This window comes from Scleropages formosus, chromosome 2 (genome assembly GCF_900964775.1).
Source record: "Scleropages formosus chromosome 2, fSclFor1.1, whole genome shotgun sequence".
Lineage (NCBI taxonomy): Eukaryota > Metazoa > Chordata > Actinopteri > Osteoglossiformes > Osteoglossidae > Scleropages > Scleropages formosus.
In genome coordinates this window covers 15,369,166-15,396,138 of record NC_041807.1, presented here as the reverse complement: position 1 = coordinate 15,396,138, position 26,973 = coordinate 15,369,166, and the positions used below count along the sequence as shown (strand labels likewise).

The following is a 26,973-nucleotide window of genomic DNA, read 5'->3' as shown; positions in this document are numbered from 1 at the left end:
TAAAAGTCAATTGTGTAGTGTTAATATGGTGTCATTTTCACCTTCATGCCATCATGCTCTTGAGCAAAATGGAGAGCAACTACAGAGTACAACCATTAGTATTCTCCTGTGTCTGGAAGCATAATTTCCAAGGAATAACACCATAAAACAGTGCATAAATGGCTCCGTCTCAGGAGAGACTGCCATCTTTGGGCAACAGCGGAAGAAACAGTGTCTCACAGAGGCATCCTTGCTCTTCACCAACACCGACTTTAGATGCCTTTACCCTACTACACACAAACTTCACATGCTGACCACCGGTACAGGACAATACAGTGAGGGACTCGAGGTAAGAAAGCGAAAGCAAAGTTGGGACAACCATGAATGCATGTGGAGCACAGTCGATTTAACAAATCTCACAAGGAGAGGAGTATGATGAGCAGCACCAGAAAGAGCAGAGATTTTCCCACCCTTCTTTACAATCAAAGAGTGGAGGGCATAATCCCAGCACAGCCCATGGAATCCATTCTACCTGTCCAGGTCCATTTCCTCAGAGTCATAAAGCAAAGAATAAGGAACTGAACAACTTACAGGACAGAAACAATGTCCCCACGCTGAACCTGGTAGTTCCGCACACTCCAGCGGTTCAGAAGCACCACGTCAGATGAGCTCTGGCCTTGAGGGTTCAAGGAAGGCTACAGAAATCAAGGAAGAAAAAAAAGATTATTCATAAAGTTTTAACAGGCCAAACAAATACCTTGATTTTTTTTTTTTTTTTTTTTTTTTTGGGGGGGGCGGCCTTATTTGAGATTTAAAAACAAATTTAGTATGTGTAAGGTCCACAACATATTATTTTCTAACTTCACATAACCACTGGAGGAGGAAAAAAAAAATTAGAAACACACACACTTGATCCCTGGCAGAGCAAGATTGGATCTACCATCCATCTCTTGAGAGGACTTCGATAGGTGAAATGAAGTTTCCACATCAAATGCCTAATTATGATTCACACGCTTCAGCCAGCCAGGAGAACACTTGACACACATCCCACTTTATTTCCGTTTGTAAATCCTGGCAAAGCACTGAACCAGGAGGATTATTCATGAGACATCAAAAGTTTCTAAAAAAATTATAATAATAATAAATACAGAGTCTAAGACTTGATAATCCTTGTGAGTGTTCCACGGCCAGATGAAATAACTGATGTTTATCCGGTAAAACCGTAGGTTGAGTTCTGGCCATAGTTCTGCTGCTCCAGTCCAACGATGGCAATGCTCGATACAGAGAAGGCGGTACACCGGGGCAGATGGAATAAACTCAAAATGGAGAGAAAGACAAATGCACAAGCAGAACTCAGATGACTGATGCTTGTCACAATCCTTTTTAGACAAGACTCTCATCACTCCAGAATCAAACAACTGTGGACGGTGCAAACAGCACGTCTCTAACCAATCACAGCAATACATACAATATTTTCTGTGCTACAAGCAAAGGAGGTAATGAATTATTCTCTAAGACTGGATAAATGAGGAAAATTGTATTTTCCCCCCCCACTTTGGGCCATTTCTTAAATTACCAATCAGCCTAATTAAAGGGCTCTGACAGTTAGCTTCCTTCTCTAATTACTTTCAGCTGTTAATTATCCTTTGATGGATCAGTTGCTTATATTTAAAGACATGAAGACAATGAAAGTTTGTGTGCAAACAGTCTTCTTCCGCCTTATAGAAGTAATTCATTCCACAGAAACCCTTCATAAGCTGAACTGTTGTAAACCAAAGATTTTTTACAACTTTTTATTTGTTCTTGAGCTCCAAAAGTAATACCAGTATGTACTAAAATATCACAAAATCCCATTAAAATGGGCACAATCACTCCAATAGTGCTCTATGAGCTATAATAGCGCACAACAAGCCAATCTGGCTTCTTTAATTATAACCCCAAAAAAGGTGGGACAGTATAGAAAATGCTAATAAAAACAAAAAGGACTGATCTGTAAATTTACTTTGATTTGTATTCAAACAAAAACAGTATAAAGACAAGGTATTTCATGTTTTACCCAATCAGCTGCATTGTTTCTTGAAGATATACGTTAATTCTGAAATTGATGTCTGCAACAGGTTCCAAACAAGATGGGACAGGGTAGTTTAGGACTAATAATGTGACAAGTTGAAATAACGAGGTGATGTTAAACAGATGAGGGAATCCTATTAAAGCATATAAGGAGCCTCCAAAAAAAAAAAAAAAAAAAAAAAAAAAAAAAAAGGCCTAGTCTGTCCAGTCAAAGCTCACCAATTTATCAACAAATGCATCAACAAATAGTCTCAGTCGGAAAAAGGTGGATTGCCCCCTCCGGGTTAGGGGGGAGTTGCTCCCTCAAGTGGAGGAGTTTAAGTATCTCGGGGTCTTGTTCACGAGTGAGGGAAAAATGGAGCGGCAGGTTGACAGACGGATCGGTGTGGCGTCCACAGTAATGCGGTCATTGTACCGGTCTGTTGTGGTGAAGAGGGAGCTGAGTCGTAAGGCGAAGCTCTCAATTTACCGGTCGATCTACGTTCCTACCCTCACCTATGGTCATGAACTCTGGATCATGACCGAAAGAATAAGATCGCAGATACAAGCGGCAGAAATGAGTTTCCGCCGCAGAGTGGCTGGGCGCACCCTTAGGGATAGGGTGAGGAGCTCGGTCACCCGGGAGGAGCTCGGAGTAGAACCGCTGCTCCTCCGCATCGAGAGGAGCCAGTTGAGGTGGCTCGGGCATCTGTTCCGGATGCCTCCTGGACGCCTCCCTGGGGAGGTGTTCCGGGCTTGTCCCACTGGGAGGAGGCCTCGGGGCAGACCCAGGACACGTTGGAGAGACTATGTCTCCCAGCTGGCCTGGGAACGCCTTGGGGTTCCCCCCAGAGGAACTGGAGGAGGTGTGCGGGGAGAGGGAAGTCTGGAGGACTCTGCTCGGACTGCTGCCCCCGCGACCCGGCCCCGGATAAAAGGGGAGGAAGATGGATGGATGGATGGCATCAACAAATAATGCAGCACTTTGAGAACAATTTTCCCCAAAGACAAATCAGTACAATTTTGGGCATTTTGCCCTCTGCAGTGCACAATATAATGAGAAGTCAAAGAATCCAGTCAAATATCAGTGCGTAAAGGGCAAGGCCAAAAACCACTTCTGAATGCGCATGATTTCTGATCCCTCAGATGTCTTTTTTTTTTTTTTTTAAACTATCATGTGTCTGTAATGGATGTCGTGACATTGGCTCTGCAGTAGACCTTTGTCAGTCACCACCATTTTTTGCTGCATCCACAGATGCAAGTAAAGGCTTTGCTATGCAAAGTAGAAGCCATACATCAACACTGTCCAGAAGCGTCACTGACTCCTCTGTGCTTGGGCTCATCTGAGATGGACAGTAGCACAGTGGAATCACGTTTCGTGGGCCGATAAGTCAACATTTCAAGTAGTTTTTGGAAAAAACAGCTGTCATGTTCTCTGGGCCAAAGAGGAAAAGGACCATCCCAGTTGTAATCAGGGTCAAGTTCAAAAGCCAGCATCTGTCATGCTACTGGGGGTGTGTCAGTACCCATGGCATGGGTAACTTGCACTTCTGTGAAGGCACCATTAATGTAGAAAGATATGTACAAATTTTGGCACAACATATGCTGCCATCCGGATGCCATCTTTTCCAGGAATGTCCCTGCATTTTCCAGCAGGACGACACCAAAACACATTCCACTCGGATTACAAGTGCATGGCTGCATAAGCAGAGAGTGCAGGTACTAGACTGGCCTGCCTGCAGTCCTGACCTGTCTTCTGACTGAGAATGTGTGGCACGTTATGAAGCACAAAATACAGCAACAAAGGCCCTGTACAGTTGCACAGGTGAGGTACAAGTCAAAGTAAGTTTACAAATCATTTTTTTTTTGTTTTTATTAGCATTTTCCATACTGTCTCAACTTCTTCGGAATTAGGGTCGTACGCTATACAGGTGGTCCTCCTTTACAACTGGGCCCTGTTCCAACGAATTCATCATAAATCAACTATCATAAGTCGTAAATACTCTTATCCAGTATTACAGAAACCATAATGATATAAGCACTATGTAGGAAAACTGTATAATACAGAGCTTTGTTACTTTTTGTCCTAATTTCACACATTCATGTTAAAATAAGGTGGAAGTCACAGAGGCAGTTGGTAAGCTCCACGGTGGCAAAGCACTGGGGGTGGATGAGATCCACCCGGACCTGCTTAAGGCCCTGGATGTTGCAGGGCTGTCATGGTTGACACGCCTCTGCAATGATGTATGGACCTCAGGGACAGTGCTTTTGGATTGGCAAACTGGGGTGGTGGTCCCAATCTTTAAGAAAGGGGACCGGAGAGTATGTGCCAACTATCGGGGTATCTCACTTCTCAGCCTCCCTGGGAAAGTCTATGCCGGGGTGCTGGAGAGGAGGCTCCGGCTGATAGTTGAACCTCGGATTAAAGGGGAACAATCCAGATTCCGCCGTGGCCGTAGAACAGTAGACCAGCTTTTTACCCTCTCACAGATAACTGAAGGGGCATGGGAGTTTGCTAATCCAGTCTGTGTGTGTTTTATGGACTTGGAGAAGGCCTATGACCATGTTCCTCGGGAAATTCTGTGGGTGGTGCTTAGGGAGTATGGGGTACCGGGGCCACTACTGCGGGCCATTCGGTCTCCGTACATACAGAGCGAAAGCTGTGCCCACATACTCGACATTAAGTCAAGCCTGTTGAATGTGAGCGTTGGACTCCGCCAAGGTTGTGCCTCGTCTCCGCTCCTGTTTGTAGTCTTCATGGACAGGATATCAAGGCACAGTCGAGGCCAGGAGGGAATTCTGTGTGGCAGTCGGAAGGCGACGTCTCTGCTTTTTACAGATGATGTTGTCCTTTTGGCACCGTCACACGGTTGCCTCCAATAGGCACTGGAACGGTTTGCAGCCGAGTGTGAAGCGGTTGGGATCAGGATCAGCACTTCAAAGTCTGAGTCCATGGTTCTCTCATGGAAAAGGATGTCATGCCCCCATCAGGTAAGGGGAGAGAATTTGCCCCAGGTGGAGGAGTTCAAGTATCTTGGAGTCTTGTTCACAAGTGATGGGGAAAAGGGAGCGTGAGATCGGCCGCAGACTGGGAGCAGCGGCGGCAGCAGTAGTGCAGTCGCTGTACCGGACTGTAGCGGTGAAGGGGGAGCTGAGCCATAAGGCGAAGCTCTCCATTTATCAGTCGATCTACATCCCTACCCTCACCTATGGTCATGAACTTTGGGTATTGACCGAAAGAATAAGGTCGCGCATACAAGCGGCTGAAACGAGTTTTCTCCGCAGGGTGTTGGGAGTCACTCTCCGTGACAGGGTGAGGAGTTTGGACATCCGGGAGGAACTCAGAGTAGAGCCGCTACTCCTCCACATTGAGAGGAGCCAGCTGAGGTGGTTCAGGCATCTGATAAAGATGCCCCCTGGGCGCCTCCCTTTGGAGGTATACCAGGCATGGCCAACTGGGACGAGACCCAGAGGTCGGCCCAGGACCCGCTGGAGGGATTATATTTCACAGTTGGCCTGGGAACGGCTGGGGATCCCCCAGGCTGAGCTGGAGGAAGTTGCAGCGGACAGGGGCGGTTGGGCCTCTCTGCTCTCCCTACTGCCACCGCGACCCTACTAGGAGAAGCGGGATAGAAAATGGATGGATGGATGGATGTTAAAATAATACTAACATAGAATAAAAATGCAGTATTAAAATCAATTTCTAAATCTTTTCTGTGCTAGCAGAACTCACTTTTTTGCTTCCTAGTTATTACAAAAACTAACTTGAATGAGATGAGAAACAAAAAATTCTGTAAATAAAAACACATTTGCAAATAAGAGATGAAGAAAGATAGTAGTCAATGAAAACACACACACACACACACACACACACACACACACATCTTCAGAACCGCTTGTCCCATACGGGGTCACGGGGAACCGGAGCCAACCCGGTAACACAGGGCGTAAGGCCAGAGGGGGAGGGGACGCACCCAGGACGGGACGCCAGTCCGCCGCAAGGCACCCCAAGCGGGACTCGAACCCCAGACCCACTGGAGAGCAGGACTGCGGTCCAACCCACTGCGCCACCGCACCCCCTCAATGAAAACAATGCAAATTAATTCATACTCATCAGCTGACATGGTTTCGACAGTAGAAACAGGGCCACGATTAGTGAGATTAAAACAAAGGGCTAACAGAGGTTGAGAACGTGCAGCAGCACAATCCAAACTATAAATGAGAAGAGTGCATGGTGACTCTTGTCTGTCACTGTTCAGCTGGTGGGAGGTGTGCAAAACCTAAATGTGGTCCTCATAAATGAGAAGATGACTTAGGAGTATTAAACGAAACCCTTTCTAGAGTAGAATTCTTGTAACTTGGTTGTATCCTACAGTATGACTATATACACATAATACACATAAACCTACAGTAATGACTCAAATTCTCAAGATTGCTTTGAAAATCATATAGGCTGCTCTAAAATTAGAAACAGTTCCCTAGAGGAATTAACACCTAATGCAATGTCCTTACGAATCTCTCTCTCTCACACACACACACACACACACACACACACTGTCTGAACCGCTTGTCCCATTCAGGGTCGTGGGGAGCCGGAGCCTAACCTGGCAACACAGGGCGTAAGGCTGGAGGGGACACCAGTATGTCGCAAGGCACCCTAAGTGGGACTCGAACCCCAGACCCACCGGAGAGCAGGGCCCGGTCCAACCCACTGCGCCACCATGCCCCCCACCCTTACGACTCAAGCAACAGTAAATTCCACGTCTTTGTCTTGAGAATACAGGTTGCAGTGCGTCAAACACGGGTGACAATGGCATGTCAAAAGCAGTTTTGTAACAATTCAAAAATGCCGCGTTCCAAATGCCAGTAGCTATACGTTGGAGGCTGTAAAAGGTGCTGAAGCATATTGACAGAAAAAGCTGTCATTCCACCACACCAGACATCGTGGCAAATGCCACATGTGACACAAGCGCGTTACAAGCAAAATGTCATGTTGCTCTAGCTGCAAGATTCTGGGGAAAAGTGCCTGCTATTTTTCCTTCAAGCAGTCTGCTTGCAGTAGTTAAGGAACTTGTCACAAAAATGGCATGTTTGAGTCTCAGAAAGGGTGCATCTACGGTACTCAACAACACTCTGCAATACACCATTGAGAGGACTAAATATTCAGTAGTAACAACGGTCTGCTTTTCTATTAAAATGAAGTTGTGTCTCGATAATTTCAAAAAATTAAAGTTCCATGTGAATGAGCTACCAGGATACAGACAAGGTTTCAATTAATGTTGTTGTCGTTACTCTCTTCAATTATTATTAGTCCCATTATATAAATAATCATTGCCGCGCACCTCTAAATGTCCTTTTAATTGCATCCTGTCTGACATTCTACATCTGCCTAATAAATGGCAGCGTCCATCTTAATTAAGCCAGATACCATCTTCATTAGACATGCCTGGGAAATGAAGACCATACTGCTACCTGCCGCCTTTCCTTAGAAACAAAGACCTTCACGTGTCCTCAGTGGCAGCAAAAAAATGCACTTTCAGAAGGGATGGGAAATGCTTCTGTGAGCTTAAAGAGATCAAGAGAGATACTTGCAGGACTTTCAATGAGCAGCAGTATGGAGGAAGGAGACTGGATAACCACGAGCCAAAGAAATATTTCCAGCTCCGCCAAAGACGGTCTCAAGCCCAGCTGCAAACGGAGGAGGATTGGGTGTGGGACTAGCAACCCCACCCCATAAAAATTTTAATCGCTACAGAAACCAGCACTGCAAAAACACCATTTTACGATGGAGACATGCAGTGAAAGCCCTACACTCCAACTGGAGCGAAGAGGATTAAAAAGAAAGAAAGAAACATTTCCAATAGCCTGGATCTGTGCCCTGCTAAACAACAAACCCTTGATAAAAAAAGAAAATCACACAGTTTCAGGGGCTGCTGGTGGACCACACCTTGACTAAAGACCTTTCCTGTTGCTGCTTTATCAGCACATCGTATGTGACGTCCACTTTCCGGAAGTCAGTTACTTTCACATTGCGACCCGCACTTTTTTGGCTATTACCTGTAGATTTAAAGTGTTGGAGACAAAAAAGTGGAGAAATTCTTTAACGCAAATTAACATTTTTTGCAGACTCAGTGTTTTGCCCAACTATAGCCTAAAATTGTCTTCAGGGCAACAGATTACTCTGTAAAACCTCTGTTCATCGCCTTCCAGTTTTACACAAGACCGGCCAACTTGTTGTGTGGCTGATGCTTCTAATGCTGTGTCATCGGACGGAAACAATACAATCCCTGATCCAAACCCCAGTCTTACCCAGGAATAAAGGAAAACCGCCACAATCAGTCAAGCAAGTCACACAAATTACATATTTAAGATGTGACTTCTCGCAGCATTCCAACAAAGGGGGGGGGGGATAAACACAATATTTTAAAATTCAAAATGCATTACTTCAAGCTTCTTTGAATGAGGATGTTCACAGACAGAATTAGGAGCTTTTCATCTCTTCTTGACTTCACAAGGATGTAAGTTTGAGAAGAGATAAGGGGAGAAAACTAAGCAATGGAGTTTTAACCATTTAAAATTTCAGAAGTTAGAGACTTGAAGTTAAATATTTGAGTCCAGTCAAGATTCATTTTAAGTATTTATCCTCCCTCTCCTTTTGTTTACTCCTAGTGCAGTCTGGGACAAAATTCTGAAATCAACTGGTGCGGATGAAGAACAGTCAGACAGCAGGGGGAGAAGTGGCTACAGTGCAGAACTGAATTTGTTTTTAATGTGGAGACAGCGGGCACTAAAAACAAAGGTATGGAATGCAAAGATAGTTGTTTGACAAAAGCTTTAACTAGAGCTATAAGTAGGCCTAACATAAATAATGAATACATTAAAAGTGGAAATGACGCCGCTGAAAAAATAATTAGTGGGAGGCACCTGCATGCAGGCATCACTTCTATACAATGACTCAGCCAACAAAACACAACGAAAAATAAACCAAAGTAAACCCCACAAACGTGACACAGATCCACCTTATACCAGTTTTACCTGGGCTGGACCACCTGAAGCCCACCTGCTACTCTGATTTGGACCTGCAGCAGCGGCAGCGTGAACCCCGACTCCATCCTCTCTTCCATCCACACCACTTAAATCTTACGCCTGTGTTTGTAACCTGACATCTGTCCCAGTTTAATTAAAATCAATAAGTTGGTGTGTGATGCACAGAGAGTTAAGTGCTATTTATTTTTAAAAAAGCACTTTGTGCATTTTACAAACGGTAACAGCAGCCAGCCAGATGCATGTCTTTACAAAAAAAAAGAAAAAAAAAAAAAAAAAAAAAAGGCACCTGAACGGTTTATTCCTTTGATGGCTGCAAATGCCACTGCGGATGACAGATAGGGAGGTTGACACGTGGCTCACACCAAACGGCTCAAACCTGAGCATCCGCGAGCCATTTCATGGTTGTAACACCAACCGAAGGCATTTCTTTATTTGGCTCTCTAAAGCAGACAGGCCGCCTCTCCGGGGAATTATTTTTATTTTCAATTTTTTCCCGCTGCATGGCTTATCCATTTTTACTTTGTTCTGTTTAAACAGAATGAACTAAAGGGGGGGATTGGTCACTGAGCCGAGAATTGGATGCAGAAAGCACTCCTCAGATGGCTGAAGTGAGCAATTGCTCAAACTGAAATTAAACTTGGGGCTCAAATAAATTATAATCATTACCTGATAATTTACAACCGTTTTGAAGACAGGAACAGCAAAGCATGAACCGTCTCAAAGTTCTTAGCAAGGCGTCCTTAGGAAAATGCTGTAGAGTATTTGGGTCATTGTATGAGAAGTGCTGTTTCTACAAAGAAAAGAGTCAGAAATATTATGATCACACTAACAAGATACTGTTGAGATTGCTGTTTCAACCAGTGTATAGTCTGCCCACTTCAGACGCTTACCTGAGTATCTCCTGCAGCTCTGGGTTTTTGCTGCCTAGTTATGGGCTTTCGCAGCACTGCTGCTCCAAGGATTAGAACCTACAGAGTACTGTCAGGTCTACATCACAGAGCAATCCCCCATTGCAGCCTCTACTCTCTTGTGGCACGGAGGAGCTTAGTTAAAATCTATCTCTGCGGGAGCACAATAAGAACACACTTTGCCAGGGAGTCTTGGGAGATAATGAGCTGCCAATAAGGACGCTCATTAACATTATCAGCTGTGGCCACACGGGGATCTGCCACACTGGGGTCTGCTGTGAAAGTCTGGGCCAAGCGGGCCGCCGAGCACGTGCTTAAAGCCAATTTTATAGACCGGTCTAAAATGTCAGACCTCCAGCTCAGCTTATAATGTTAATGGAGAAATGAATAGATAATCATACACCCACACACTCACGGAGACACACACACACACACACGTTTCCCCCAAAGTAATATACACTGGCCATATCCTCCAGAAAGTGCTGATTTTTCCCCCAGTACCCCTGAAGACTGAATGCTTCAGAGACTGAAGTGTGAGGAGCACCATCGCCGCATTTCCATGGCAACAGCAGTTGCATGAACCTGCTGCTGCCTATAATTACGACTTGGAAATGAACACTCTCTAGGAAAATCACACCAGAAGGACACACTAAGCTAGAGAGAAGGGTGAGAGCCTAGAAAGCACCACCTATTACCCTCATGACGATGATTCTTAGATCCTCTCCTCTGTCCCATCCCGTCCCTTTCATCTCCTCCACTTGCTGGTTTCATCATGTTAACATATCCCCCCTGTTCCCTCGCCCAAAAGTGGCTGATAGCCGTGACAGATCTTTGTCATATTTCCACCCCAACCCCCTCCATATACTCTTCTGTGTTTTCTACGTATGACTTTAACCACGTTTCCACCGTTTCTTAACTGTGGTGTTACTGCAGTACTGTTATGTTGTTATTCACCAATACAGAATCTCACAGCAGGCCTCTCTCCCACTCCCCTTAGTTCTCCTGCTTTCTTCCTTCTCTGCCCATTTGTTTTTTCATGGCCCGCCTGTTGATACTCAAAGTCCTTCAGAGCTCACGTTGCAGCTTACAGCTGCTCCCACACGCCCCTTCCTTGCCATGTCAATGCTGCCACACGGTAAAAACAGGCCTTTTTCTGTCCGCCTTGGGTCTGGAAGAGCTGCGACTTGACCCTCTTGCAACAGTCCACTCCAAGAGACCCCATCAGCGCCACCCTCTGCACACTCTACCTGCCTGCAGGCCACTTGTCCTTGGAAGTCTGAACTCCAGGGGCCAACACCCCAAACACATGAACATGTAAACTCAACAAAAACTTAAAAGTAATCACTCCAATTCATTAATAGCAGAACAGTGGTGGGTCACACAGACAAAAACAGTACACCAAGAAATTACAACTACGTCCACATCCTTTTATTCATTGATCTCACTTTTTTCTCCAAATCAACTTACGATCTCAAGGTCTCAATGATTTTAGAGAATTTACTCATCTCTACACCTGGGTTCTTTTTCTTAACCGGTGCAATGCAGGGGATTTTGATCGGGGTACTACAGCAAGAGATGGGGTTTGAACCAGCAAGTTCTGAGTCCAAAGGCAGCTGCTCTAACCACTACGCCACCTGCTGCCCTCTACATACATAAAATAGCAAAAGGTTGCACAGTTGTCATCACTTCACCAAACCTCTCTAAGATATCCCAGAAGGGTGTCCAGACATTACACATTTCATCTGAATTATCAGGTAGATGAAATGTTATTCTTTCTAGTAGGAGAAAGTTACACACGTCAGTCATGCATATATTTACAGATGCTCCTCGACTTACGATTTTTCTACTTCACAATGGTGAGCTGGCGATAGACATTCAGTAGAAACCGTTCTTCAGATTTTGAATTGTGATTTTTATCCCAGGCAAGCAATATGCGGTGCAATACTCTCTCACGATGCTGGGCAGCGGGAGCGATCCGCATCGCCCAGTCTGCCACGCGGTCACTATGTTGTGTTTTGTGCATTCATAATGTCACAGAAACGCCCATCTGTGTCTCCTGCTACTTCAAGATAATTGCCCAGCATGAAAGCAGCAAGCCTGCAACGGCCATTGCACGTATGCTAGGCTACGATGTCCGGTAGATTAGGTGTATTAAATGGATTTTCAACTTATGATATTTTCGACTTACGATGGGTTTCGCGGAAAGTAACCCCATCGTAAATCGGGGACCACCAGTATACAGGGAACTTCAGGTGTGCACCCAAGCAATAAAACATTTCCTCCCAGGCATTTAAGACTACACACACACACACACACACACACACACATTTTCAGAACCGCTTGTCCCATACGGGGTCACGGGGAACCGGAGCCTACCCGGTAACACAGGCGCAAGGCCGGAGGGGGAGGGGACACACCCAGGACGGGACGCCAGTCCGTCGCAAGGCACCCCAAGCGGGACTCGAACCCCAGACCCACCGGACAGCAGGACTGTGGTCTAACCCACTGCGCCACTGCACCCCCTGCATTTAAGATTATGTTCCATAAATTCATCAAAATAAGAATTTGCATAGTGGTTAACAAGAAAATCATTCCAGTTTAAACTGAACAAAACACTATACACAACGTGAAATAAATACACTCAGCTCGCTGAATGCGTAAGGAGGATTTTTAATTAATACTGAATTGCAATCGAGGTCCCTCTCTTGCAGGTCCAATTAGTGAAACGTTAGAAGCAGCTCAAGTAATCTACAGTAATCTGCAGCATTTTAAAGTAATCTTGCATAATGACTGCAGATCTTAATTAGCCAATGTGTTTCAGCACTTGACTAAGAATAAACACCTCATGCTTGGCCATGAGGAACGGCAGCGTGGACTGTACTAAACCTTGAGTGACATGCGGGACAGGTGCAGCATGTGGACCAGGCAAGAGGAGAGGGGTCCAAGGATGACTGAATGTGTGGAGCATGAGTGCAGCTCAATGTGCCACTTAACTGACTATGAGCAAGCACAACCAAAACAAGCATAATTTCAGGTTTTGCATTTCAACATGTCAGGACTGCACTCGAGGTTAATTCTTCACAGCACGGCGGGTTGGGCGGATGTGACAAAAAACCCCCCAAGAACCCACAATTTAAGAAAAACAACAAGGGTAATTGTCGCTTTTCTTTCCCCAATCCATTTTGTTTTGCTGTGTTTAATTTACTCCGGATATTGATATAACATGAAAACAAATCCCCAGATAATGTATGAGATGAATATAAAACTGTTTGTATGCGGAAGGCAGACATTTCCAAGGCAACGGCAATTTCAACAATTATAAATAAAGGGTCACCTGCTTTTATAGCCTTAATGTTAGAAAGGATGATGTCCTAAGAGGACAGAATTTTCTTTTAAGCCTCTTGTACACTCCCTTAACAACCCTGCCCCATAGTGGCATTATAAAGGTACACAGCCAAAACAGCTTAAGTGAACTCTTGTGGAACCAGTCAGTATTCCTCCAGTGGGATATGTCATCGTACAGCTTTCACATCATGCAGCACTCCAAGGGTGGGATCTGCATGACAGCAGCCTGAAGAGCGCACACACACCACCTAGAGCCACCAGCATTTCCACACAGATATCTGTCCTGCAGCTTGCTTTGTGTGGAGGCAAAGAGAGGAAAAGAAAAAAACCAAAACCCCAATGACCCAGAACAAAATGCAGATGGAAAATGGGGGAAAAAAAGAAAAAAAAAAAATCAAATGTAATAAAGACACAATTTCATCTTTGGATACATTTCTGAAATCTACAAGGAACTCAAACAAAAATACAGAAAGGGGAGGAGGGATCAAATCACTATAGTGATCTCATCTCCTCAAATGAACTAGGAAAACACTGGTGCCATACATTTATTCTACAGAATATTTACTGGGATATCCACATCAACATGAACTTATTTAGCAGATGCTTTTCTCCTAAACAGCTAAAACAAGCAATTAAAAGGTAAGCACCTTGATCAAGGATACTACTGCAGGATGTGGCATTCAAACTTGTATCCTTGGAGTGAAGCTCTAACTATTATGCCACCTGCTGCCCCTATTCACTGAGGTCATTCAAGGGTATAACAGCATTCTAGGAACTAAACTTGCAACCTTCTGGAGCAGTGCCTTACACACTACACCCCACCAAGTCCAACCATACGGGTTGTGGTTTAGGTCACCTGCATGGATGCTCCCTCGACCCGTGCAACATAGGCCAGGCGGTCCAGCGCTGTCACTGTCACGGGTACCGCCACAAAGAAGCCACTGATGAAAGCGCGGATGTAGCGGTGCCCTAAGCCAGCCCGCTGCGCCATGCCCTGCAAGAGAGACCAACAAGGACAAGATTTAGAGAAAAACCACGGCCAAGGTGTGCTTTGTCTCAGGAATTTACTGCGATTCACCTTGGTTTCACTGCAATCATTTCTCATGTCCATCAGCAATGGATAACAGTCCTGAGAAATAAACCATACTGGAGCCAGGAGGATACATGCAGAATACAAAATGTGGCACAGATTTAAAAACAAAAAATGAGCTTCTATGGCATATCAAACATGCTATACCCCTATATTAAAGCAACACACACACACTGGAAAATCTGACAGAGAAACACAATTGGGAAGAAAGGGGTCTGAGTAAGAGAGCACAGACGGTGATACAGAGGGTGGGACAAGGAGAGCAGTCGCTGTGGTCCTTAGCGAGTGGGGGGTCCTGACTGCAAGCGCAAGTACAGGTGGTCCCCGACTTATTGCTTGGGTGCACACCTGAAGTTCCCTCTATACAGGTGGTCCCCGACTTACAATGGGGTTACGTTCCAATGAACCCATCGTACATCGAAAGTATCGTAAGTCGAATATGCATTTAATACACCTAACCTACCGAACATCATAGCCTAGCATACGTGCAATGGCTGTTACGGGCTTGCCGCCTTCATGCTGGGCAATTATCTGGAGGTTCTCCTCAAGAGTAACCGCCCTCCTCTTCTTTTTCCCCACCAGTAAAAATGTATCCAAAATAGCAGGAGACACAGATGTGCATCCATATTGTCACAGAAATGTCCCTGCATTACAATCTCTTGCATATCTGGGTTATTTTAATAAAATGAAAAAAAGAGAGAACAAACAATAACAGCTAGGAAAGAAAGTTCAAGTTTGACTCACATCTACACCTTCAAGTCCCATGTTGAGGAACGAGACTCCCAGCAGAACTGAACTCACTTTCATCCATCAGCATCCATCTCACACATGCACAACCCCTCCCCATCACCACCCTGCTCCACAGTAACGCTATTAAACACCTCCGGCCTTGAGCGGCGCGGCTGGAATTTCAGCAGCCGTGCGCTCGGACCGGTTGGCTTTTTTCACATCGTTTCACATTAATTTACTTCATTATGCGTTCTCACTCCATCCACTGCCCAGCCTCCCATCCCCCATCCCCACGCAGAGCCCACACCCCGCAGCTCAATATTCCCCGAGCATCGTGAGCGAATGCGGTCCTGCGGCAGAGCACCGTGGGACGCCTCCATGTGTCTCACTCTCCTGCGAAAAAAAGAGGAGGGGCAGGAGGAGGCGGACGCCGTGGCCCGGCCAACAACGTCTCCCAGCGTCCCACTCCGCTCACTCACTCACACAGCGTTTTGTGTTACCATAGAAAACTGTATCCTCTGCCAGTCCTTGACATTTTCTTTATTTCCCTGCCAGAGCTGCTGTTGTACTACCAGTATCAACTAAGCGGAAAGTTTCTCAGCGCCACGCCGAGCCGCCTGTGATGTGACAGCTCTGCTGCAGCACTTTTTTTTAAGCGGTACCAGGTGGAGCAGTGGTTAGAGATGTCACCTTGTCAAAAGGTCCCGGGTTTGAACCCCACTGCTGTAATACCCTTAATCAAGGTACTTAACCTGAATCGACACAGCACAGGTTATCCAGATGGGCAAAAACGGGCAAATAAATTGTACTGGACCTATCGTGCAAATATGCTGGAGGTAGTCAGCAAAAAATGATAAAACATACTCAAGAATAAGCGGTGAGAGGTTATGTTCATGTGGGGGGTGTGGTGGTGCAGTGGGTTGGACCGGGTCCTGCTCTCCAGTGGGTCTGGGGTTCGAATCCTGCTTGGGGTGCCTTGTGATGGACCAGCGTCCCGTCCTGGGTGTGTCCCCTCCCCCTCCGGCCTTACGCCCTGAGTTGCCGGGTTAAGCTCCGGTTCCCCGTGACCCCGTATGGGACAAGCGGTTCACATGATGATGTGGGTTATGTTTGTCAGGTTTTCCACAAAAAAAAAAACTGTTCTGCACAGAAAACGCAGGACAGAAGAGAGGCGGGATGGGCCCAGCCAGAGTTCTGCCTTTTACATTTCGACAAACCCTCCAGTGCCGCTTTTATAGCATTTCAAAGAAGTGGTATAAAACTGCTCGATCCCCGCTAAAGCGGCGAGCTTAGTGACAGTGAGGCCTGTCCGTTTGAAGGCTCGAGCTGCGCTAGCTTTTCTCACACACACACACACACACACACAGAGAGAGAGAGAATAAAACACTGCGAAAACCCAAGATAAATTCACACGCAACTTTCTCTCACCGTTTGCGGCCCTTTTCTCCCTCAGCGAGTCCCCGCAGGAATCATGGCCTTACCATTCCGACTGCATGAAGACAGACTGGGAGGGGGGAAAACGAAAAGCGCTAATGAAACACATTCCTATTTTTTACCCTAAACTGAGACTGAGTAAACACGAAGTCGTACCAAATTCAGCAAACTCGGGTTACGGTAACGCCAGAAGAAAGACACACGACGGCTGGCGGGACACAGAGAAGCGCTGCCTCAGGGAAGAAGAGGAGCCTGGGCGCCTGGGAACGTAAGCGCGAGCCGCCACGCGACACCTGCCGCGGAGAGCATTTCGGCGCGCGCAGTTGGCGGATTAGCGGGAGAGGCAGCGAGCAGCTGGCGCTTGGCGGGCCCCGGTGGCGGGAGTTCAGAGCGCGCGGCGCAGCACGGAGACGAGAGGCCTCGTGAGGCGGGCAGATGGAGAGGTCCGCGGGCCACAGACAAGCAGTCCGGGAGGAGACGGGCGGCGGAACCGCACTCGCCGCGTCACGCAGGAGACAGAGTGTAATCCACAGTGTTCAATCTGTCCAGCAGCATCACACCTGGGTCACAGCTGACACACATACACATACACACACAGAGCAGGTCCCAAGCGGGCTGCTCCTTCTGAGCTGAAGACGGGGCTTCGCAGTCACATTCTGTGTTTCGTCGTCCGCAGGAGAAATACATTTCTCTCTCATACAAATGTGCACCTCTTCAACTCGACAGTTTACCAGTTACATTTTATTACTGCGAAGCGCAACCTTCACAATACTTTCCTCTACGAAGCCGAGTCTGTTGCATTGTATTTCCAGACATGCACTTTCACTACACTATCTTCCAGGAGACTTTTCTATGAGCATATACTGTAAATTATGTTTTAAATCGCAATAGTTGTTTAATTTTTCTCAGACCGCCCTGCTCACAAAAGCAAGAGGAAAAAAAGATGTCTGTTTTGAAGTTTTCTTCTTTCCTTTACCAGCCTTAAGTTTATCTGTCAGTGTGACATTTTAATTCTGTTGTAGGCTACAACCAACAGTGTTTCTTAAAAGAAATCCTGAAAATGGCAAAATTTGGGGGCTATTTCGCTTCATGTTTGACAAATTTGACTGCTTTTCGGACGCACGATTTATTAATAAAAATGTGTGTAACGCAATTAGTGCCGTAACACGACTTTTCAATGCGACGCCGATGGCGGTCATAGTTTGGATCAAGTTACTTAATGTTTTAATCACGTTTAATTTATTGAGCCATTAGAACGATTCAACCAGACCGAATATGAAAATGTAAGTAAATTACCCATCCTGGAGAGTCGGAAAATCACAAATGTAGTTTGAACCCTGCAGGAGATGCTCAACCTGTATTGCTACCCTATCACAGGACACAGCTTATATAGGACGAGCTACACATAAGGGTTAAAATCATATAGCTGCTTAACTATGCATTCTGCTATGGATCAAAAACGCTCGTATCTGGGATGGGTTAGGGAGCATCCAGGGACAGAACTGAGCACAGAAACAGCGTCTCTGAGACATGTAGGCTCAGGAAGGGCCAGACCGACCGACCGCTCAACTGTGCCCCCAGCTTACATTCTCAGCACGTCTCCCTCCCTAACTCCAATATCACTGCTTTTAACAGTTTTAATTAAAGCCCTTTGTAATTACTCAAAATGGGGGGAAAAGCGCAACAAACAAATCAGAAATGTAAGCCGTCTCTTCCATTCAAAGTACCCGCAGCCACGCCAGCTTCACAATGAGAGCAGAAAACACGTTCGAAAGATGGGTATGCAGACGCAAACACGAAAACAAAGAGGCACGATTGTACGCGGATTTTCTTCCAAAGGGTGTTTAATTAAAGAACACATCAGATGGAAATCCAGACACGCGTCAGAATTTCTCAGACGCGGTTCACTGTACTTTGAGTCAGCTGCCGCGCTACACTAGGATATTAGAACAATCACGTCGTTGCTTGGAGTTCGCCCTTTATTGCCAAGTGTGTTGATGTGGCCCACCCGGCATGTGAAAGAGTGCACAAAAAAATTTCCAGGTGCATATCTTTACGTAGAACTACGTGCGGGTGGTGAGCCCCGACCCGCTCGGCCCAGATATCAGGTCGGTCGCCGCTGCATCCGCGTCCATGAGCTCGTGTTGCACGGCGATGTCTGGTGTGCGAGAAGTCAAGGGTTGCGGCTCCAAGGCCGCCTGAGGCGATTTTGCTGCCTCCCGAGCACGCTGCAGCTCACGCTTTCGCTGAGCCGGTGTCTTTCGAATCCCGGAGGCCTCGGCTTGCTCCCTAAGTGCAGCTCGTCGGTCGTGTTTCTTGGGCATCTTTGAAATGTTTAATTCAATGATCCGCCTTCGAGCCCCCTACCTCGGTCTAAATGAAGGATTTCCTGCCGGCGCGTTACGTGTTCGATAGCGCGGCTTCTCTAGCAATGAACTGAGGTGCTGACGTCAACGTTATGACGTGTTTGAACGTGGCGACGCGTAGAGCAAAGTGCGGCAACTCCATGACGAGCCAAACGTGGGACATTTTCGCAACGTTGCCAGCTCACTCAGGCTCAACCGGCAGCGGCCGTTCATATGTTATTTGATGCGGTGCTCCTTCTTCTGTCCGATGGCATATGCAGTATCTCTCTGTCTTTTCATTTGCGAGCAGTAGCGGCGAGAGGGGGTTGCATTTTTACGTGATGGTCAATTCCCAAGTTACCCCCCCACCTAGTGAGGAGAAAGACGTAGTTCTACGTCAAAAGTGCAGACAAAGGATTTGTACACCCATCCCGAGCTCACCGGGGTTCATTTCTCCCATTAGGCAAAGTCCCATTACGAGGGGTCACTTCACCGCTACTTCTTGGGGGAGGGTTGAATAATCGGTTGCCAGACTAAAGATATGTCACCTAAAATTACAAATTAACCAAAACAAATGGCCTTTTTTCTCCATAACAATGATAACATCCACATTCCTCATAATATTTGGAAGGGAAATTCTTGTATTCCATCACTTATCCAAATTGTTTGAATTTTGCAGGAAAGTGACTCATTCTGCCAAGTGTTGCACTACAACCACGAGAGACATTTCATTTGCAATGGTGTAAGGGTATTCATGTTATTAAAGCTGCTTATATGACTTAAACTGTTAGTTAATATGTTTATGCAGTTTATTTCTAAAACTTTGCATTGAATGTGCTACTTTATTGAGTTAGGGTTACAATAATCAATGTGGTGATTGGTTGACACTGTCACGTGATAGGAAGTAAACGCTGCAGCTCATTTTTTTGCACCCACATGCTTCGCAGAGTGAAATGCAGAGCGTTTGAATAAAATAGCTGTGGTGGACATTAAAAATTGGTGTTGCACGAGGCTTGTTGTATAAAAATGGTATATATTTTCATAAGCTGTTATAGCGATTTTTCATCGTCTGGCATCCTGTTATATGAGGGAAGGGTTTACTTCAAAGTGCATACAGAATTGCAAATTCCTCCCCAAACCAGACAATCCTACATAAATTGTATTATATGCTTCTAATCTGTAGACAGACGTGTGGTGCCCTTCAGAGTCCTGACCTCAACCTTCTGCCACTGAGGAACTGGTGATTCTGGACAAGAATGACACTCTTTCCTCATCCCTTTCTTTGTCCTCACCAGTCTAGCACTGGAGCCATCAGTGGCTGTCTGGATGTGTGAAATGAGCACCCCTCGCATAAAGGACACACGCGCTCCCCACCAGAGGCTCATTCCTCACATTCTGTGATGCCAGGGCAGCCGCAGGTGGTGCTCGAGTGCCACGGTGACGATCTGGGAAGGCCGACTGCTGAAAAACGAGCAGCATGCCACCCCACAACCCCCAAGAGCAAATTCTGGGCCATGAAAAGAAATCACAGCAATAAAAAGCAGCTTGTTCAGGCAAAATGAAGCCAGTATCTCACTGGAGACCTGAGCAGAGCACAAGCGATTTCTGTTCTGGAAGACCCGAGCGCAACACTCACGGCTTGGAGTTCACCTTCATGCAGTTCCCGTGTGACTGTGCCAAGCACACCTGCCAGCACCTGGCTGTTCTGATGTTCACACGGAGTCCCAACTGCACAGGTTCACCAAGAAAGGATTTGGATCACTACATTTTGGAGAGAAGGGGGGCGCGATGGCACAGTGGGTTGGACCAGGTCCTGCTCTTCGGTGGGTCTGGGGTTTGAGTCTTGCTTGGGGTGCCTTGTGACAGACTGGCGTCCCGTCCTGGGTGTGTCCCCTCTCCCTCTAGCCTTACACCCTGTGTTGCCAGGTTAGGCTCCGGCTCCTCGCGACCCCGTATGGGACAAGCGGTTCAGACAGTGTGTGTGTGTGTATGTGTGTGTGTGTGTGAGAGACATTTTGGAGACCTTTCTCCAAACACAATGCTTGGAAAGAATATTTGCACCTTTCCAGATTTTCTCAATTTTTTCATTTCATTATCATCAGTACTAATTTGTTTTTTTCTTGGTACAAGTGTCCCATTTCCTCTCTTTGGCTCCATTCATATACTACTCAATCACTCACTCTCAATCGATAACTGCTTGTCCAAGTCAGGGACACAGAGCTTTACAGTCCATACCAGAAACACACGGTGCAACACTGTGTAAAAATACACCCTGGATGGGATGCCACTCCACTATCATATCAAATGAAATGTCCAAAAAGCTCCAAAATGAGAAAATTATAACGACTTTTTCCACACAACTGTATGTCTCAAACTGGCAGCAAAAATGTATGTACATGGAAATTCCATTTATCACAGATTTCATATATTTCGCACTTTACTTTTTCCAAAGCTACTTATATATTTTGTAGTTTCCCTATAGTATCCCTCCAAAGGTGTGTGGTTTGCACCTTCTCACAAGTCTACTTCCTTAAGCACTACCAAGTTTGCTGGCTTGGAGGGTTCAGAGGCCCACGATAAAGGACTGCGGCAATACATCAGCTACAACCTGCAGGCAAGGGTGCAGGGTTCTGCTCAAAGACACACAGCTGTGGAGAGCACGGAAAGACACCGTGTGTCACCGATCCAGAGAAGGATCAATATCCAGGCTGCTGCTAGTCTCAGTGAAACCCAGGTAATCAGAGTCCTGTTTGCCGCTGGCCCAGCCGGACAGTGGTACCCACACAAAGAAGCACACGCCACACACTGCAGTGTCACACAGCCAGGTCGACTACACACACACACACACACACACACACACACACACACACACACACACACACCCAGTATTTAGAATCAACGAAGGAAAGAATCACTGAAGGCTGGACTTTGGCCAACCATTGCTGAAACAATTTCAGAGTACACTACTTGGGGGGAAAAGGCACATCCTACCGCTCTATATCAAAAGAAAAAGTAAAAAGCAAACCTTGCCTCGAGATCCATTCAACCTTAAAGTAAAGTTGCCGGGTTAACACTACATTACAAATTTACATGTGAATATTGTGAATTACTTGCCAGACATTTTTCCTCCATTAGGGCCACTTTAAAATACTGTAAATGCTTTCTTGTTAGGACATACACATAAGTCCATTAAGTGTACTAAAAGGCAGACTAAACTGCTTGGAAAGACTGAAATGCATGCTATTCTTGATGACATAAATTGTCAGTAACGGATATGTAAATGCCTGTTAGAAAACAACATGCTGAATCCTCAACTTTGCAGAACAAATCTGTAAATTTTTCATTTGACTCTTGTGCAACTGTTCAAAGAAAAAAAGAAAAAAAGGAACTGAAGAGGATTTAAACTGTATGAAATAAAAATTAAAAAAAAAAAAACATGCAGCCTTTGTAGTATTGTTCCAATTTGATTGGAAATTCAGTTTAACAAAAAACATGACCCTGTGATTCTGCTCTTTATCACAGCAATATATTTTAATAGTGTTCAGTCACAGGGTAATTCATTACATCACCTTAATTGCCTCATGTTTATTCATCTGCACGTGAGTCACTGTCATCCTGGGCCACCAAGGTCAACCGAATGGCACCGAAGTGATAACCGGAGTCGTCTACATTTCGACGGAAAGCGCAGGCTAAGCTGGAAAGGGCCTCATTTTGTTTGTCAACAGCAGCTTCAAGGGCTTCATGGGCTGTGAGCTTCCTGGCAAATCCCTGATTTCAATAACGTGAGTTAATCCGCGAAATGACAGGTACAATATAATATTATCAGTCTTAAGTACCGTGAAGAACGTCCTATTTGAGGCCACAGAGCAGGCGCGATGATTGTACCTGCGCTAGCGCAAGTGACTGTGTTATTAAAATCCTGATGATGTTCAGTGGAACGACCCACATTTCCATCTCCTTTGTGACCCTAGCCTCTCTACTCTCGAAACAAGATATGAGACGCTTGTGCCGTCCCGCTTTTGACCAATTTTCTGGCAAAAGGAACGGAAGCGTTGGACGGACCTGACTTGTGCAAATTAGATGGTGCCTGACCTTAGCAGTGTCACCCTGCTAGATTACAGCAGCAAGCACTTGAGCAGGCAGATATGTGAGGTGTGATCAGAAAGCTGCCATCATTCCATTCAGCTTCATTTTGATTTTTTTTCTCCTCAAAATTCTTGAATAGAGACAACAGCGTGTGAAGGACTGTTGTCATGGTGCAGAAACCATCAACCGTTCTCCCAGAGCTCACAGCTCACAAAAAAAAACCTTCCTGCACCACCGCACCGTCTCTATTCACCCAACCTCGTTCTGTATATATTTTCTGTTCCCACAGATCAAACTGAAGCAGAAAGTGAGGCCTGATGACATTCCAAGCATCGGTAATGATGTGAAGGAACAGCTTAGTCACATCACAGCTGAAGACTTCCAGCATTGTTTCCCAGAGTAACAGGAACATTGTGTGAGCTTGTCAGTCACCAGCTGATGTGACTCGAAGTCTCAGCAGAGAAGACTTCTTAAGGAAGCTGGTCAGAAGACGACGATGTCTTTCGGGGTAGCGCATTAGCCTAATCCAAGGATTGCTGAATATTTACGGGATATTTCGGAATTTTTTTTGTGTTCTCCCATAAAAGGGCCTTGTTTTCAGTTTTGTTGGCTTGGTTTGTAAATAAACTCTTTGTTTTAGGTGGAAAACCTACTGTCCTGCACCCCAGTCCTACCCATGTGGTCAACTCCAGCCAACGCATGGCCGCTACTGGGACACATGCACGTGCAGGGGGCAGTACAAACAAATTGTGTCTGTAAAGCACTGTTTGAAATAAATTATAAATTTTGATGATCCTACAAAAAAATAAATAAATCCTGAAAATCAAACCAGAAGCCACTATTAGACAACACTTCCACTTTACACTGTACAATAACACCTGAGTGGACAGCACACGGAGTCATATAGTGACTCCTCAATACAGCAAGACAAGTAGTGATGGAACCTCTATAAGCTCTGAAATAAAATATAAATACCGCAGGCAAGGTGGAAAACAGAAGTCCTCCACTGACATTCTGCCTTGAATTTCAGAAACTTCCAGGTATCCCACCAGGATTCTTACATGAGCTCTCTCTATGGAGTCTCTGGCTTTGATATTCCCTCAAGTTTGAGGGGGGGGAAAAATACTCCAGGCTTCTCTCCGGATGTGCTGAAGTGAAGGGGGAAAAAAAATAAAAAAACACCTAAAGTGAAATGCAATTCAAGTCTTCACTTTGTGTTCATTTTTATATATTTACACACTGGGACTTCTCTTTTATGACTGCTACTATAAGTTTCAGGGCAATTTCTACATTTTGAAGTGCCAAATGAATTGAAGCACCAGTGGTGTCTACTACAAAACCTGTGGTGCCTGGGTTTATTATAAATAAATTTAAAATATTCTTTTGAGTTAGTGTCACCAGAATGTTGGCCCTGTGTCTTCTGGGTGTTACCAATTACACGTGGTAGTAACTACACTGTTTTAATTGATCTCACTGAGATTTAACACTCACAGAGAACTCTGAGCACCACGTAACCCAGCAGTAATGTGCAGCCTGTTCTCCAACAAGCCCCTAGACAGGTGGGTTGTTTGCACTGTCAGCTCCAATTTCCAACGCTTTAAAATGTCTCAGAAAAACTATGAAGCATTTATATTGCTCATGAGTCTAAGCGAAGCAGCAGCAATAATAGAGCAACTCATTCTGCATTAATTTTTCTTTACCAGTGTAATGACATCCATTGCCCTATAAATACACAAGATTCATTCCACACGAATGAGATGATCATTCAAGGAGCACATCTCGCTTTTATTGCGAATAAATGCAGTTTATTGGGGACAGAGGATTCCTCCTTGTCATAGCCTGGTATCTACACATTCCCGTTGCCTTGTGAAGCAGGCTGCATCCACATGTCATCAACCTGTCTTTACTAAGAGAATGATAACCATCAGCTCATCTGTCTTCAATTTATTAAAAGCTCATCACAGCTGTCTTTAATTAGCAAATGATCAGCTCACCTGTACTTATATAGTAGTGTGTGAGTGACATATACACATATATACATATATATATATATATATATATATATATATATATATATATATATTTACTTACTTACTTACTGATGTATGGATGAGTGACCCAGTCTAAGTAGTGTATCTAGTCACCTTGGTGAATAAGCAGGTGTGTGGGCTCATAATAGTATTCATTCATTGGAAGCTGCTTTAGAGAAAAGTGTCTAATAAATAAGCAAATGTACTTTGTACAATGAAAAGCTTACCCGCCTCTAATCAAAATGAAATACACACCGGTCTCTAATTCGATGAACGTTATTATAACCTGCAGAACACAGGTACAACATAACAACACAAGCATCGTATTAACGAGAGTCCGCGGCAATCAATGAATGATCGATCGATCGATCTTCATAACGATAGGACCCTACACGCCGATTCGAGAACACCAACGGGAGCTGCTCTGCTCATGCGCACTGGCTACTTTCAACACCGCACTTCCAAATTCTTGAACCAATCACGCGACGGAGACGTTCAGCTGGGCACCGTTGCTACCAATCAGACGCCGGGGAAATGTAACACTCGCGTGGACCTTTATGCGAGGGGCGGAGCTTCTAGTGGATTTCAAACAGGGCGCTGGTAGCGTGTGCTTTTCACTGGGGGTGGACTGTGTACGGAGGAACTGCTAGATTTATTTCTTTGCGGGAGAAAAATAATTAGATGGTTAAACTAAAGTTCTTGTTTGGAAGTCATTTTGTGTAGCTACATGTCCATAGTAATGACGTTCAGAACTCAGATGCGCACGCAGCAATGACGGATTCTCTGTGTGTTTCCTGAAAGAAACCATAACATAAGACATACACACAGTAGTACTTACTTTGCCCCTGTCTTGGCTTACATGCACAAATACAAAACACAGGCGCGCCACCGCGGAAAGCCGAGCCTTATTTCGCTAGATAATACGGCAAAAACCGTTCGACAGACACAGACGAGGCAAGAGGATATCGTTGCGGATAATCATAAATAATGGCGTAGGACGTTCACACGAGTATCACCACGCCCACGGCACACAGGTGTTTTGTATTTTGGGCAAACATGCTGGGCGGGCTGTCTGCTCGTAGCGTAAGTTTTTAGGCCGCTGCGAGTCTGCCATTTACGTTACGGAGCGCTTCAGTCGAACTTACCGGCGGCGTGTTGCGCGTGCTCGTGTCCCCGCTTCCGCGTGACCCGCTGAAAGCCGCCCATCGCAGGGTCCTAGTGCGCGCCGATTCAGTGAGAATCAGGTGCACGTTCGCTGGAGGTTCTTCTCTGCAGGCTGCGAGAAGCTCTCGCTGCACCTTGGTCATCATCTTTGGTCATTGTCTTCTCGCTCAAAACACGAGTTGACTACATTGTCGCGTTATCATTAGGACTCTGTGTACACGATTTGATTTGTTCACATGGGGGATGCACCAGTGGTGCTGCAGGTTTGGCTGGGTCCTGCTTGGGGTGCCTTGCTTGCAGCGGACTGGCATCCCATCCTGGGTGTTTCCTCTCCCACTCCAGCCTTCCTTGCACCCTGCATTTATGGGTTGGCTCTGGCTTGGTGTGACCCTGCTGTGTGTGAGAGATTTGTTTGCTGTCACTCTTAATGAAGAGCAATCTCCAGGAGGGACAGCAGGCCAGGCGGTGGTCTCCAGCATGAGCACTGGCCACTGCTCCTCTTGCTGAGCATCTCTCCCTTTGACACAAACCCCAGCTCTCGGTTACACCAGTCACAGTTTCACCGATATTGTTTCAGGACAGTTTGAACATGAGCTTTATGAAGCACTTCAGCAGCCCTGCCAATCACCATGGGCCACAAGCGTGCCTGCGGTGCCCTGTTGGTCTGAGTGTCTCCCAGTGTCTCCCGCTGTCTCACTTTGACCCGTGGAAGCAGGATGCAAAAGACATTGAGTTATTGTATGGTGTTATTCATCCAAAACCCTTTG

The 26,973-nt window shown here is 45.7% G+C and overlaps 1 protein-coding gene across 3 annotated transcripts in view; it reads right to left on the bottom strand.

Annotated features, from left to right (window-relative positions):
• The window catches only part of immp2l (inner mitochondrial membrane peptidase subunit 2), a 150,566-nt gene extending 124,347 nt beyond the window's left edge, over positions 1-26,219 (bottom strand). For 2 of the 3 annotated variants that reach the window (XM_018747282.2, XM_029249022.1), the window contains exons 1-3: positions 15,163-15,237; positions 14,185-14,322; positions 571-674 (exon numbers count right to left, since the gene is read on the bottom strand). In XM_018747282.2, coding sequence (XP_018602798.2) covers positions 571-674; positions 14,185-14,322; positions 15,163-15,225 — 305 coding nt within the window. In that variant the 5' untranslated portion in view covers positions 15,226-15,237. Of the gene's footprint in view, positions 1-570; positions 675-14,184; positions 14,323-15,162; positions 15,238-26,187 lie in introns of those variants that run through there. The other variant, XM_018747283.2, reaches the window with a different exon arrangement.
• Positions 26,220-26,973: the final 754 nt, after the last annotated feature.